The sequence below is a fragment of the Podarcis gaigeae genome (genome assembly GCF_964106915.1).
Source record: "Podarcis gaigeae genome assembly, chromosome: 4".
NCBI lineage: Eukaryota > Metazoa > Chordata > Lepidosauria > Squamata > Lacertidae > Podarcis > Podarcis gaigeae.
In genome coordinates this window covers 98039209-98055513 of record NC_139677.1, presented here as the reverse complement: position 1 = coordinate 98055513, position 16305 = coordinate 98039209, and the positions used below count along the sequence as shown (strand labels likewise).

The following is a 16305-nucleotide window of genomic DNA, read 5'->3' as shown; positions in this document are numbered from 1 at the left end:
ACTAAGTCCACATGAAAACACAATCCTAAGCTTGCTTATTCAGAAGGAAGCCCTTCTGAAGAATACCCCAAGCACTGTTTCTCCCCATAGGAACCAACCCAGACCCTGAGATCACTTTCTGAGGCCCTTCTTTGTGTGCCTCCTCCATGAGAGGTCTGGGTTGGCAACACAAGAACGGGGCCTTCTCTGCAGTGGCTCCCTGTCTCTGGAATGCTCTCCCAGGGATGTTGACCTGGCACCTTCATTATACACCTTTAGGCACCTGGCGAAAACGTCCCTCTTCAACCTGGCCTTTGGGCCCAGCTCTCTCCCTCTCTGCGGGGGTAAAAAGCTCTACTAAATTTGCACTACAAGGCAACCCTTTTATTTTACCTTCGCTGTCGGAGCTGGAAAGCCTGCGCTTCTGGATCCTCCTGAGCTCTTTCCCGTATCGGAAGGTCTTCTGAGAGCCGTCGCTTTCAGAATCCTCTTTGTAATTGACTTGCCTCTTCTGATTGCGCCGAGATCTTCTCCGCCTCGTTTCCAGGTAGTCTTCGTCGCTGTATTCTGAAGAAGCCTCTGTTTCTGTGCAAGGGAGAGGGCATGGGGTTGAAGGAGAGAACGAACCGTGCAAATTTAGTCTGCGAACTGCATATTCATATTCACAACACGTCCGGTTTTCCCAGAAAGTGAAATGTTTCAGGACAGCTCCAGCCTTCCCATTGGATTCCCATCTTAAAACGCTCTTTAAGAAACTTTCCAATAGGCAACAGCAACCGGCAGGCAGGTGACTCAATTTGGCAAACAGGAGCTGCATTCCAGGATTATTATTATTATTATTATTATTATTATTATTATTATTATTATTCCCAGGGAAATTTAGTTTCTGCATCATTCCCATGGATGTCAGAAGGGCTTGCTGAGGGCAACCTTCTTCAGACTGACAGGTTGACATTTGGGGTGTCATGCTGGATAACAGGGTAAAAGGTAAAGGGACCCCTGACCATCAGGTCCAGTCGTGACTGACTCTGGGGTTGCGGCGCTCATCTCGCTTTACTGACCGAGGGAGCCGGCGTAGAGCTTCCGGGTCATGTGGTCAGCATGACTAAGCCGCTTCTGGCGATACCAGAGCAGCACACGGAAACGCCGTTTACCTTCCCGCTGGAGCGGTATCTATTTATCTACTTGCATTTTGACATGCTTTCGAACTGCTAGGTTGGCAGGAGGGGAAACAGGGTATGAATCCATATATATGTTGCTTTGTCTCTAGTAGTACCCACCTAACAGGTCTCTCCTTTGCAATCTGATTTTATGGCTCCAAGTGTAACACCAAACAGAGAGGACTGAATGTCCATGTGAAACAGGTAGAGCTGCAAGAGTATTCTGGAAGGTTGTAGAACAAGCCTCGTGCTGCATCCCACCCAGAGGTTCAACAGGTCCGAACTAAATGATCCACAAGGCATTTCCAGCCGCTTCCACAGTGTTGCATGTTCTAGTTATCTCCCGCTTGGACTACTGCAATGTGCTCTACATGGGGCTACCTTTGAAGGTGACCTGGAAACTGCAACTAATCCAGAATATGGCAGCTGGACTGGTGACTGGGAGTGGCTGCCAAGACCATATAACACCGGTCCTGAAAGACCTACACTGGCTCCCAGTACATTTCCAAGCACAATTCAAAAGTGTTGGTGCTGACCTTTAAAGCCCTAAACGGCCTCACCCCAGTATACCTGAAGGAGTGTCTCCACCCCCATTGTTCAGCCCGGACACTGAGGTCCAGCTCCGAGGGCCTTCTGGTGGTTCCCTACCTGCGAGAAGCCAAGTTACAGGGAACCAGGCAGAGGGCCTTATTGTGGTGGCGCCCGCCCTGTGGAACGCCCTCCCACCAGATGTCAAGGAAATAAACAACTATCTGACATTGAGAAGACATCTGAAGGCAGCCCTGTTTAGGGAAGGTTTTATGTCTGGTGCTTTATTGAGTTTTTAATATTTTGTTGGAAGCTGCCCAGAGTGGCTGCGGAAACCCAGCCAGATGGGCGGGGTATTAAAAAAAAAAAAAAATCTTGTGCAGAGGTGGTAAGTGCACATGAGACGTGGACGGTGGAAGGGCAGGGAGCCAAACAGCAGGTGGCGCCAAAGCAATGGCAGGCAGAGCCAGCTCATCCTAGTTTCCTCCCTTGTTGAGTTCTTTGAAAGCAACCAGGAGGAAGAGGAGGAAGGCAACAGCAACCGCCACTCCCTTGTAAGTAAAGAGGCATGCAGGTGGGGGCTGAGGGCAGACTGAAATTGCAGACTCTAACAAACCACACCCAAACCCTCACTGTTCCACTAGAGCAGTCCAGTCTAGTCTGAGCAGTCCTGTTCTGATGTACACCTTTTCATGAAGTATGTGAACAACATGCTAGATTTCTCAAAGGAATACAGAGATATTGGGGTTGGTGGGTGGGTGTGCTGTCTTAAAGGGGCACTCGCCCCCTTGCCCTTGTGCCACCTATGGTAGCTGGTGCCGAGCATGCCTTAGAAGAAAGTTATGAAATAACAGGAACCTTTGGGAGTCCAGATCTGTTTATTCATTTATTATGATTTATATTCCTCCTTGAAGTGAAATTATCTTCAAGGTCATTTACAGCACACTGCAATAATGCAAACAAATAATACACACGCATACACAAAACCCAGCAGCCTCCCTTGGGCCAAGGGATATCTCAAGGCAAGCAGAGCTGAGAATTCTTTCCAGCAGGGAAGGGAGAAGTGAGCTCTCTGCTGCAGCTGCTCTTTCGCAGGCTGATGGATGGGGCCAGAAAGGTCTTCTCCTTGTCTTGCCATGTCGTCATTCCTAGAAGGTAGGGGATGCAACCTCCAAGCGGCTCTTTGCTTCCTGGCACAGGCCAGAGCATGCTTGCCTTCACCTTTGCAGCCCTAGGGCAACCAGCGGTTGGGAGTTGTTTGTTCTTTCTGGTGGCAAAGAAAATTTCCCTGCAGCTGCTCCTTCCTGGCTGATAGATGGGACTAGGCCGGTCGGTCCTCACTCTGTTGCGAAGTTCTTTTTGGGCAGCAGGGGGCGCACTCTTTCCACACTGTTCTCATTCTTGCATAAATAAAAGTGTTGAATTATGACCATCAAACTCAAGGTTTGGGGATTATAATTCAGTTTTAGTAAGTGTGGACTTTGGTCCCTATGTCTGTATTAAACTCAGATTTCCTTTTAAAACAGTTCAATTTTATTTGCTCTTTTATTTCTTAAGAGAGGCTTACCATAATTTAAATTTAGTTGCAAAGCAGTACATTTTAACTGCTACAGCAACTGGTTGTTGCTCATGCTTGTTCAGGAAATATATATATATATGTATTTAGAAATTGTAACTACAGACATTAGCTTTGTTTTATTGCAGACACAAAAACTGAATGTATATTTAATTAACATGCACCCTCCCCTTTCAGCCCCAAAAGGGTTCTCTTAACAATTAAAAAGACAGTCATCAATATTAAAATATAAAACAATGGAAGATTTAAAGCAGAGAAAGTCCTTAACAAGACACATAAACCAAGAGGCAGGAGAGTAACACACAAAACAGGCAAAAGGCAATATCCAACTTAGTTGGATCTGACTAGCGCAAGGATTCCCACTTGCAACAATGGAATTTCTCCTCCCTCTCCTCTCCCTGCACACAGCTCCCCCTGCTGAGCGATGGGGGACAGATTTAGGGGTCGCACAAGCAAAAAGGGGCTGTGGGGAAGTTCTACTGCGCAGCCAAAGCTCTTGCGCAAGTGGAAGCACTTTGTTGCGATACCACACCATTTAACAACCGAAAAGCCTGGGGAGAATAGAAAGGACAGCGCTAACATGACAACAAACCCGGTGCTGTGCAAGTCTCACTGATAAGCAAATTCCAACGACGGGGTACTGCCAAAGAGAATGCCCTATCTCTGGCCACCAAAGACAGTGGGTGGTGGGTGGAGAAAGGCCTCTTAAGATCCAATGGTCCGGGAGCTGGTGGCTGTTGAGGTGCATTAGTCCCAAGCCATTTAGCGCATAGATATCAAAAGCAGCACTTTGAATTGTACTCAGAAGTGGACAAGAAGCCAGTGTATTATATTCAAGATATAGCCTGGGTGCCCAATCTCAGTCCACAATCCAGCTGGGGCATTTCCGTAGCAGCCGAAGCTTCCAAACAGTTGTTAGTGGGAAAGCCGTTTACGTGTAACGCAATCCAAAAGGAAACGCCAAATGAGGAGGTCGTTGTTGGATCGGCGTTCAATTTAGATCGGAGGCGAAGCAGCTGGATGCGTGTGTGTGTGTTTCACAGGGCAAATCCAGCCCGGAGGAGTGCCGCTGGCTCTTCAGCTGCCAGCTAAGAAGAAAATGATGGCTTCCGTGGCAACGGGACTTCCTGGCACACCACTACAGGAGACCAAGGTGAGGAAAGCCGGCTCATCCAGTTCTCAGGAAGGTCGACCCTCCAGGAAAACCGGTTGCTGGCCTAGTTTCCCAACACTCAGTCCTTTGAGCCAACCGCCAAGCTACGAAGAGTGAAAGAGTCCAACTTACCAGATTCACCGCTTACGTTCTCCTCAGAGTCCTCATCTTCATCTTCGTCATCTTCAGAGTATCTTTTCTTGGCTATTTTTCTCCGTAGCCGCCTGCTTTGCCTCATCGGCCTGGAGTGGTGCCGCCTGGACCTGCGCTTCGAAAACTCCGCATCGCTGTCGTCATTCGATGGCTGATCCTCTTCGCTTTCGTCTAAGTTCTCGTCCGAGACAACGAACTCATCCTGAGATCTAAAGGGGGAGGGGGAGAGAGATTAGCTGGAAAGATCTTTGAAACGATGCCAAAGGAATAAAGCCCGCTCGACTTTGAGACCTGCATTTTAACTGAGAAACTGTAGACGTAAGAAAGGTTTAGCTAAGGTGGGTTTCATTGCTCCAGTGGAAAACAATTCAATCTCTCTGCTCAAATGGTTATGTGTTCAAGCGACAGGCCCTTAAGGTCAATTCAAATATGCTATTTCTGATGCAGTAAGTCCTTACACAACTCTAACCTCAAAATTTCATCTGGGGCCTGGCCTGATTGAAACTTTCTCTGCGAGAAGCTCGCACCTCACAGACAGAGCTTACCCACCAGAAAGGCTGCTGACAGCATCCTTTAAAAGCCAGAGGTGGGGAACCTGTGGCCCTCCAGATATTGTTGGACTACTAATTCCATTGTCCATGACCATCAGCTATGCTGCCTGGGGCTGATGGAAGTCTTAACAGCATCTTGAAATGCTGTTAAGGTTCCCCACCACCTGCATTTTACAGGACCGAAACAGTACAGTGGTGCCTCGCAAGACGAAAATAATTCGTTCCACGAGTCTCTTCGTCTAGTGGTTTTTTCGTCTTGCAAAGCACGGCCATTAGCGGCTTATCGGATTAGCGCTATTAGCGGCTAATTTTACTGCCCCACACTTTCAATCTGAGGCTAGTACAGTGGTACCTCGGGTTACATACACTTCAGGTTACAGACGCCGCTAACCCAGAAATAGTACCTCGGGTTAAGAACTTTGCTTCAGGATGACAACAGAAATTGTGCAGTGGCGGCTGCAGTGGCAGGCCCCATTAGCTAAAGTGGTGCTTCAGGTTAAGAATAGTTTCAGGTTAAGAACGGAACTCCGGAACGAGTTAAGTACTTAACCAGAGATACCACTGTACGTGCTTAGCTCAAATTGAAATCTGCTGAAATAAGAGTGCTCAACTTGGGACAGAGCACACCCCAAATTTGGAGCAGGCCTTACCCGTCACTGATTCTGAACTCATCCTCACTTTCTTCTTCATCCAGGTTGCTGTCACTGTCCAGGTCATTCAGTCGCCGCCGTTTCTTCCGGCGAACTGCAACAGCCCTCGGAGGTCGCTTGGTTTCCTTCCTTTCTTCCTCCAGGATGGTGGAAATATCCTTGCCACGATGCCCCGTGATGTTAGACATGTCTTTCCCTCTTCCACCACCTACAGTCGGGAGACCAGGACCACGGTGACTGTGAATCCACTTATTCAACCTTCCCTCCATAAAAAGCACCCAAGCCAGGACTGAAAATCCCCATGTTTGCAGACAGATGAGGTGAGGGAGGATCATGTCTTATCTCCCCTGTGGAAAAGCTGAAAGCTTAAACAAGGCTGGGGATACAAGAACTAGACATTTATTGATTTTACCTTCCCCCTCCAAGAGCATACATGGGCCCCTCCACCACCACCTTTTATCCACAACAACCCTGTGAGGAAGGTCAGGCTGAGTGATAGTGAATAGCACAAGCAACGATCTACGTCCAAATAGTCTTTGGACACATCCCAGCCAGCTGAGAAGTCTGACAAGAGGGAAAAAGATTTCTGTTCTTTGTAGCAGATGTGGTTTTCATGCACTTGCAAGAAGTGGCAGGAAAGCACCCAAGTCCCTCGGTATAAATTTAGTGCTTGCTGTACCAAAAACCAGGATTGCCATCCACTACTGAAGTCATCCATATGTTCCTCCCCGTTAACATTGTCCAATAAGACACACCTCCTCCATCAGCCTCCTTTATGTCATCCTCTATGGCTTCATCAATGGCTTCGTCAAACTCATCAAACCTAGAGAAGACAAAACGTGCTGGTTTCAGAGCGGAGCTCAATTATATTTTAAGGAATAAACTGGCAAGTTTGCAGTAACTGAAGAGTCCAAATATGTGAGGGGGAAAGGAGATTAATTTGTACGTGTCTCACTCTCTTGGAGAGGCTGCCCACAGAACGGACAAATAAATCCCTAATTAAAGTTCTTAGACTTTCTTCAAACACTGAACCCTACATATTTAAGATATATATATATACACCCTGTAGTGGTCCTTCCTGAAATTCAATATCTGGCTCCAAATGTCTGAACAGTTTATAATACACACAAGCATTCTGACCTTCTTCATAGAAAGTTAAGTGTAACATCAGGAACTCTTGTTTTCCTCTTAACTTTGCATGAGTTTTTGTAAGTGGTTTTATGCAAAAGTATCTGAAATGTTACTACATAGTTAAACCAAGATGTTCCCTCCTCCCTTTACCATTTGCAAAAGGAAAACCAGCTGTTACTGCTTTTCGGATGCTGCAGCAGCAATCTGCAGTCTCTAAAGCAATGCAAAAATGGGGGGGGGGGATTATAGTTGAGGGGGTGGAGGGAAAGATCAAGGGTCTTGCAAGCTTTATAGCTCAATCTTCTTCACTTAGAAGCAGCCGAAACCAACTAGGCAGGAGCACAAAGGCAGAAGCTGCAAAGGCAGTGCATTTCACAGTCCTGCTGTTGAGCATAATACATTTCGAGTGCAATTTTCACTGACGAGCGATGACCTGCTCAAACTGCTATGCTTGCAGAACGGCTTAATCCCCCTGGAGGACAGTCGGATAACCTGGGGCGAGGGAGGGGGGATTCTGCTGGGTCATCAGTTTGCCTCATCTGTCAGGGATGTGACAATTCCATCTAGGAAGCCCAGAATACAGCCTGCCTCCTTCTTACTAACCACACGGGGTGGGGCTTTCTAGCTCAATGTCTTTCTAGCTGCGGTGTCTGGAGTTAATGACGGTCCCGTGTAGCATCGTAGAAACAGCCTGGGTTTGCTTTGACTTGGATTTGATGTGCGGGGCACTGGCATACACATCACCAGTAGGATGTTTGAGTGGGCCCTTAAGACGCAATTATTAAAGCAGCCCAGGAGACTGAGAGGCACATTGCAGTATCATACAGTTGGGCCAGATTTTTATCGATTGTAGACAACAGCCACTGCAACGGTGCATACAAATATATGAGAGGAAACCCCACGGCTCCCTTTTTAATGAAAGGCAGCCTAAGGAGCCAGTGATTCTGCGTGAAAGAGAAGCACACTTAACCCTTTCACCAATGACGGCTTTTTACAATCAGAGCTGCACCCACAAGCACCCTTCACCCCACCCAGGGTTCTAGATGGTGCAACTTATGAGGGTGAGCACTGCGCCTCCTCTGCTGGGAATCACGGCCCCAGGAACCTGTTTTTTAATATCATAAGACGACCCCTCAGGATGCAACCAAAGGCTCATCTAGTCCGGCATCTAGCTCATCTAGGATCTAGATGCCTATGGAGCGCCAACAAGGAGGACATGAGCCCCAAAGCACTCTCCCCACTCGTGATTCCCAGCATGCTGTCTACAACATAGAGATAGTACACAAGAGGTTTAAACACTCTCTCAAGGCAAATTTTTAAAAAATGTAGTATAAACATTGACAACTGGGAAACACTGGTCTGCGAGCGCTCCAGCTGGAGAACATCCTTTACCAAAGGTGTCACGGGCTATGAAGAAGTTCAAACTCAGAATGAAAGGGAGAAACGTGCTAAGAGGAAGGCACGCTTGGCAAATCCACACCGTGATCACCGTGGAAACCAATGTCCCCACGGTGGAAGGACGTGTGGATCCAGAATTGGCCTCCACAGTCACTTACAGACTCACTGTTAAAACTATGTTTATGGAAGACAATCTTACTCGGCTAGAAGTAATCGCCAAAGAAGAAGTACATAGCAAACATGGCCAGTAGCCACTGACAGCCTTGCCCTCCATGATTTTGTCCACCCTCCATTTAAAGCCTTCCAAGTTGGTTGCCTACCACCAATCCTGTAGTAGAGAATGTTTAACTATGCCATTGTTGAAGAGACAACCCTGAAGCTTTGTTCTGTGTTTTGGCATGTAATGCACAGCCAGTCAATGTAAGAGGAAATTTAAATGCTCACTTGCTATGTTGCTGTTGTTGTTGACGTCATTATCATTATTTTAAAAGAACAGTTTAATTGAACGAAATAAAATAAAAATAAAAGGTATACTATCAAAACTGGGCCTGAACCCGGTTTAGGGTCTACACAATCAGTTTCCTCCTAGAGCACCAGGATCTGGTCTGCAACTGGTCTGCCCAAGAAGGAAAGATTGGCAACTGGGTGGTTAGCTACTTAAGATTTTTCAAAATCTTGAGGAGTGGTTTTACCACTGCTTCCCTCAAGCAGGCATGGACCCTTCTCACAAGGAGGCATTGACCACCTCCCTGGCCCAGACAGCTGTCCCCTCCCTGCTCGTTTTTATCAGCCAAAAGGGTCCAGGCGGTTGCCCTGACCGATCCAAGCACTTTGTCTACACCCTCAAACCTTACTAGTTGAAACTCATCCAACGCAACAGGATTAAGACAGTGCTCTAGACACCCCTTGAGCGTCATCTGCTGTAACAGCAGAGTCAAGATCCCAGTGGGTGCAAGCAATTTTGCCCTCGAAACGACTTGCAAACAAGTCAGAGTAAGTTGCCGTCAATTCTACCACCCCCTTTCCCCATTGCTCAGACAGCCCTCCCTTCTCATTTTTATTTTTTTTGCATGTTTCCACTGTGAACTGGAAACACAGCTTCTTTTATTACATCCATTCAAAAAGGAGCAAAGAAGTTGCTTGCCTATAGCTGATGCACTTCCGTTGCCTAGTCGACCTCCTTTCAAGCAGCTTCGCCTTTGATTTTTTGGAATCTTTCTTCTTTTCATTGACAACTTCAGGTATTTCAGGCTCCTGGTTTAAAGGCAGACAATCATTAAGCACAGAAATAGCTGCAGCCAATCATAGAGGGTGTACAAACTCAACCTTAATTTGTCACCTTTTCCATGAGAAACAATCTGCTGCACAAACAGCCACACAGTTCCTCTTGTTCAGAGTACCTAGGGTTGTTTCCAACTAAGTTCTACTCTGAGAGGATTCATAAACACATGTCAGCCATGTTCATTAACTTCAATGAGTCAACTCAGAATAACACCAGCATTGGCTACAACCCGTAGCAATTATTAAACCATGCATACCTCCTAAGTTTTCAAATGACAGGATGGGAGTGATCTAACAGTACGTGCCAAGATGGAGATTCAAACAATGGCAAGTTTCTAGACCACATGGCTGTAATATGCATGTGCCACAGGCAGTAGAGAAAGAAGACACAGGGAGTGCATTGGGTTTCTAGCGGTCCAGGATCCATGTTTAGTGCCCTGCATAGCTCCTTGACTCCATCAGCAGCAGGAGCAGAATTTATCAGGCAAAATGAGGAGATGCATGCAAATTTGCCTGATTAAGGCAATCTGTGGTTATTGCCGACTCAGCTTTTCTTAAGGCAGAATTTTTAGTGTTTACAGCGCAAAGAACACACAGGTCTGACTCTATGCCAAAAGAAAGAAAAGGAGATATCAAGGGGTTCATTTCACTTACTCGTGGAGGAATGATATTCTCAATACTAATGCCCACATACACAAGGCGCTCTTTCCTTAGGGAGAAAAAACAAAACAAAAAGCTGACATTTCTTCACAGCAACTGCTTAAATTTGTCCTATACAGTATTTCACCTGTTTGCATTAATGCCAGACCTTTACCTAGCTCAACCACAGCCAGCTCCAAACTTCAATTTGCAGTCACAGTCATAAGCGGTTTTGCATGCTGGCGTGGTACTAAACCTGGTTAATAAAAACACCAGAACAAGTGGTGGCTACTGGGGATTGTACTGGCTGAGGCCGATGGGGGCACTGTAGTCAAGCTAGAGGGTAGGAGGCTGGGGAAGGCTAGAGTAAAGTACTGACTCACTTGCTGTGTGTGATTTGTTATGTGGGGTTACAGGGGTTGCTAAGCCATTGGTCAATGTTTCGGTACCTTCGTTCTGCACGCTCTTTCTTTTTCAAGACAACATCCAGGTCCTGCAGTTGTTCTTCCAACTTCTCACAGAGCAATTTCTATGGGAATAAACAAAAAACAAATCGTTACCCTGCTCCACAAACATCTCCATGCAGCTAATTTCTTAACAGGCCCCTTCCCAAGCATTCCTTGTCGGTGTGAACGCCGTCACCGCCAGCGAGTACCTAACAGTGGTCCAAACATCAGGCGGTAAGAGAAGGATTTCCAGACAAGATAAGGAAAAGCAAATTACTTTGGAAACGGTGGGTGACAATCTCAAGACTACATTTCAATCTTTCCACTGAATGGAGTTCAAATTTATTCCTAAATCTGCTCTTGCAGTTGAAGCACACAGAAATGCCACTTAGTCCATGGGCAAGGCAAAGTAGACAGGCAGAACCAAACAATTCACAATACATGGATGAGAATGTCACTAAGTCACGGGGGATTGGGGTTTTTTGGGGGAGGGGTGGAAGAAGCCTGCATCAAGGGCTCCACCTGAACTTGCCTGCTAATGCTTAACAATATAAAGGCTTTAATTCATCTTCCCCTTCTCCCAAAACATTTTCAGCAGAGCAAATTCCTCATACTCTTAACTAAGATAACGTGTTTTCAGCAACAATAGACTTTAAACCAGACTGGACCTCTGGTTTAGAAGGGAATTAAGTATATCTTGAGCAACGATCAATGCTTCTGTGGAAGAAACTTGAACTCCAGAATGGAGGGATGCTGAGAAAATGCCAGCAATTTCCCCCATTTGCTTCAAGACGAGTAAGCAATCGAGAATATTACATCTGCACAGGGCCTATTTGATGTGAAAATGGCAAATGCCACACAAAAAGAGACAAATGTAGGTATAGTACAGAAAACTTTAGGTCCCTTATAAATGTTGAATTGTGTGTACAGAAGAAGCACATGCATTGTTTTTTGTGCAAATGCTAGAATACCCAAACCCCAAATAGTACTAGGAGAATATATAGCTGCGCATAATAGAAACGTTAAAAGGAATTGTGGAAAATAAGAATGATGTTACAAGTATATTATTACAAGTATTATTATCAGATAATATGTAATATATATAATATATAATATATTATCAGATAATATATTATTACAAGTATTATTATCAGATAATATACAAGTATATTATCAGATTACCTCAAGTATATTATCAGATGATGGAAACAAATAATGGGTGGTTTGCATTTCATTTACAATTATGAACTAATTTGTTCATTTACGGCAAGTTGCAGAAAGCAAATGACATGTGACTGCAAACAAATATCTTTATGGTGCAATTTGTTTGCAGTGCACTGAATGCTATTCTCATGGGACTACGTAATACCCTTGTTACACATTCACACCCACCTATTACCACACCTTACAGTTCTTGTTACAATAATGGGTGCCAAAGGCAAAGTGAACAGTCCCAAAAGGAATGGAGGGAACCATGGAAGGGCTCCTTTCCATAGCCAGACTGGAACTCAGGATTTGCATGCGAGGAAGCACAAAACAAAACAAAGGCAAAGAAGACAAAGCCTACGTGTTGGCAAGGTGGGCAGAACCATTCTCCATCAGGAATGATCATCAGCGGGGGTCGAAGGCAGGCCGTATGGTAGCCGCTGTCACAAGAGTCGCACAAGAGAATCTGTGGAAATGAACCAAGGAGTCAGTCGGACCTTGCACTTGCACTGTGAAGCACATCAAGGCACACCTTGCTTTCCTATGTTTGCATGAATCAGCCTTCACCAACCAGTACAACTCCAGACGTTGTGGACTACAACTCCCACCGGTTCCAGCCACCATGGCCAATGGTCAGGGATGATGTGAGCTGTTGTCCGACGGTATTCGGAGGGGGGCCAGATTGAGGAAGGCTGGCGTAAACATTCTGAAATTGGAGTGGCCAATAGATCCATATGCAGATAAACTGTTGCTTTTGCTGGAAAGCCCAGGGGCAATATTCATTAAAGTTAAACTCTTTCAAGTCCCACTGACTTCAATGGAAGGTATTAATTCTCTCACTGACATGGATAGGATATTAAAGGGGTTAACCAGATCAGGCTCCAGGTATACTAACATTCCTAGATTAAACCTGAATTCGCTGTTGTCATAAAGTAGAGGCAAAAACATGTTCCGTCTCTTCTTTCCTCATGCAGTTGTAGACTGAAATGGGAAGTTCTTATTCTCTTTAAACACAATATGGGCAATTCTTAAGGGAACTGGCTATGTTAAGACTACACTGCAACACAGCCTATTTTGACATGAAAACATTCCAGTTCATAAATGTATATGATCCTCAGAGAGGAGAATTTTTCTGTTAAATCCTACTAGGGAGAGAAGATAGAAAAGACCAAATGGGCCTTTGGTTGTCACTGCTTCTCCAAACAGCCCTGTGGTTTTGAAAGGACTCCAAGGTTTCTGTTGAGTACCCAGCCTTCCCGCCAAACTACAGATTGCAAGTGTTCCTGGGACAAAAGCCACTGCAATTAAACCAACTGAATTTTGCGGCAAAGCTGTGTCCACAGAAAAGGGACAATGCAAGCAGAGTGATTCTTTTTAAAAGAACACACATACATGCACAAGAATAATTTAAGGTACCTATTTTTTGTCAGTGTTATTGCCCCATATTTATGTAACACATAATAGTTTGGAATCCGCTCCCAGGTCTGAACTTCCAAATGCACAACATGACTTAGAATTGCTTGTCTGCTTTCATTTCCCATCTTCGAAGCACACCCCCCCCCTTAAATTCATTCTGCCTTCAAGGTGCAACAGCCTGCAGAAGTGGCTGGTCAATTCAGACATCACACCAAAACATGATTTGCACACCCAAACCTGTTTTACTGGTGAAACACGAACCATGCATTGCCAATTCAGACAACATGCCAAGTCATACCTAAACTTCCTTTAACCATAGGTTTGGTATGATGTCTGAATTGAGCCAGTATATCTGTAGAATGCTTAAGAATGGCTTTTCTAAGTTTCACTGCTCTTGAAGACAAGAACCTACTAGCTCTGGGTGATTGGGGAGGCCGCATTTCTTGCACGGCTCGTCGTCATCAGCAGGCGCAGGTTCTTCCTCTTCCTCTTCCTCTTGATCCTCAGAGTCTTCTTCACTCTCTGAATCATCGCTCTCATCATTGCTTGAATATCTCCACCTACCACGAGTTCGAGTACCAGCCCACCGAACTTTGCTTCGCTGTGACGCCTAGAAACCCAGTGACAAGGGAAACCTCATTGTCTCGGCACCTTGTTACAGTTCCATGCTGAATCATACATTCCCCCAGTTTACATTGCATCAAATAAAAAACAGCCATGCGCAGATTATACAATGCCTTCTGGACATGACAACAGTTGTACTGGGATTCAATGCTAAATGGTTTAGCAGTATAAGAACAAGCTGCAGGGAGCCTCAGGTTCAAACTCCCCCCTCTCCTCCAGTGCAGCTGCAAGGAAACTGTTGCTTCTATTTTAGATTAGTCACTGTTTACCATGCCCCCATAACCCTGAACAGTGCTTGATCTTGACTATGTTCTTTTTTTAAAGAAACAAACCATTGTTAAGATTAACCATAGTTAAGATCAGGGGTCAGCAACCTAAGGCCCATGAGCCAAAAGCGGCCTGCGGAGGTTGCTTGACCGGGCCATGAGCCACCTGCGAACCGAGATATCCGCTCTCGCGCTGTGCTAAACCGGCACATATGCGCAGATGCAGACACCGAAAATCATGTGCGTGATTGGGCCCACGGAGGGATCTCTGTAGGACCGATCTGGCCCAGGCTAGATAAACCTTGCTGACCCCTGGTTAAGATTATCCAATTTGTCTAGATTTAGATGTCACAACAAGTTCCATAATCCAAAATTGTAGGGAAAGCTTCCAAACTTCTCCTTAAGCCTATACCGGAGGACAAAGAGGAGCACATGAGTCCAAGGGTCACCAATGCTTGTTGTCATAATGTCAACCAATGATTTAGTGTTATTTCTGAACAAGGCCAATATCACTCTTTAAAAAAAACAAAAACCCCAACTCATTTATTCCCTTCCCTTCTGAAGTTACACTACTTTATACCAGCACCCATCATCTGTTCCACACACAAATGAGCTGAAATCTGATCATATGGCCTGCTGCTGCAAATTAGGATCTAATGATATAAACACTGCATTTGAAGAGAAAGAGAACAAGTTCTGTCCTTGCATATGAAATCTTTCTTTTTCAGTCTGGCCTTCAAACAAGGGAAAACCTTCCCTCAGCCGGATTGACGCAGCTGATGAGACCAAAGTGGGAATTCTCATGGAGACAGGAGAAAGACTTGGTTTTCACAGTGAGATACCTCAGATTTAGCTGGAGGCTGGGCTCTCTTCTGAAAACAATTTTGCACCTTGTGGACAGATTGCTCACACAGGACTGGACCACTAAATTGTGCAGAGCAAGGACAGTATCTCTCTGGCACAATCCTAAAACCACACATAGGGAAACATCAAAGTAGAAAGCAGTACCTCTGTATGACTCTCTGCTTTCAAATCAAATGGGGATAATGAGGCAAATGAGGGCACCACCACCAGGAATCCACTGAGAATTCCCAGCCAGAGGACATGTAACCCAACCAAGTCTTAGCTGAAGGAGGACAAAGACACTGCCTGTCTCAAAATCTTCCTCTTTTCCTGAAGCTTCCAGCCCTCACCAGGTGTTCCCCACTCACAGTAAACCATAGATTTTGACCTTGTGATGACGTAGCAGCCAGAACATTATTCTTGCCATTCTCAAACTCAAGTGCTCCTTCCAGTTGTCTTACTGGCATCCCTAATGACTCTTGTATTAACTCTGCAACTTCCTATTCCATTTCTTTCACACGCAAAAATATATTCTAGACTCATTTTCTGTACCGTTTCCAGGTATCATCAAACACGTGACCCTCAACTACTCCAACTTTGCAGAAGGGCAAACGTTTCCCATGCAATAATCACTGCAACTAAATGCAAACTGTATAGCCAGTGTAGAAAACACTAGCTAGTAATAACTGCTATGGCACGAGATATCGTTTTAGCCTACCAAAAACTTTTCAACTGATTCACTGAATCAATTAAACATCTAAATGCTGAAGCCTTACATCAAGCTTTCTTCCATTCACCAATAGCTTCTGCTACATCAGTGTAACATAACATAAACAGTTTCCTGCATCATTTTATTTTTTGCAAAGCTATTGAACTATCTACACCCAACTTCTGAGCCAGCTAGTAACTGTGGGGATCACATGATCACACCTTCTCTGCAGCCATCATTTTTCAGGAGACAGGGAGCTCTATCCAATGCTCACACAATTGGGACTCCTGCTTCCTCTCCTCTTGTGTGCCCCCAAAAATCTACTCCAGAGAATCCCTCAAGTCTCTGGTGCAGATTTTGAGGGTGCACAGGGGAGAAGGGAAAAGGGAACAGTTCCACTGCTTTAGTGGGACCCTGACAGGCAAGCAGAAGCTCTCTATACTGTGTTCTATCACTCCTGCTTCCAGGCATAATGCCTTGTGCTAAAAATGTCAAAATAGAGTAAAAATTAGAATACTGGGTACAGAGCAAGGCCTGCCAATTGAGCAAAACTCTTCCAAACTGTACAGATTAGTATAATGGGGGTGGGGTGGGGG

The 16305-nt window shown here is 45.3% G+C and overlaps 2 protein-coding genes and 1 long non-coding RNA gene across 4 annotated transcripts in view; 2 read left to right on the top strand and 1 right to left on the bottom strand.

Annotated features, from left to right (window-relative positions):
• The window catches only part of AQP11 (aquaporin 11), a 91627-nt gene that overhangs the window by 43965 nt on the left and 31357 nt on the right, over nucleotides 1–16305 (top strand). The window lies entirely within an intron of this gene.
• RSF1 (remodeling and spacing factor 1) overlaps nucleotides 1–16305 on the bottom strand; it is a 52532-nt gene that overhangs the window by 11265 nt on the left and 24962 nt on the right. The window contains exons 7-15 of one of the 2 annotated variants that reach the window (XM_083736056.1): nucleotides 13680–13877; nucleotides 12213–12317; nucleotides 10649–10728; nucleotides 10215–10269; nucleotides 9424–9533; nucleotides 6506–6573; nucleotides 5751–5958; nucleotides 4529–4758; nucleotides 373–564 (exon numbers count right to left, since the gene is read on the bottom strand). In XM_083736056.1, the coding sequence (XP_083592182.1) occupies nucleotides 373–564; nucleotides 4529–4758; nucleotides 5751–5958; nucleotides 6506–6573; nucleotides 9424–9533; nucleotides 10215–10269; nucleotides 10649–10728; nucleotides 12213–12317; nucleotides 13680–13877 (1246 nt within the window). Of the gene's footprint in view, nucleotides 1–372; nucleotides 565–2540; nucleotides 4382–4528; nucleotides 4759–5750; nucleotides 5959–6505; nucleotides 6574–9423; nucleotides 9534–10214; nucleotides 10270–10648; nucleotides 10729–12212; nucleotides 12318–13679; nucleotides 13878–16305 lie in introns of those variants that run through there. The other variant, XM_083736057.1, reaches the window with a different exon arrangement.
• LOC310844005 lies at nucleotides 9915–14107 on the top strand. The gene is made up of 2 exons (XR_014563873.1): nucleotides 9915–11697; nucleotides 11823–14107. It is a non-coding gene; the product is annotated as an uncharacterized lncRNA (long non-coding RNA).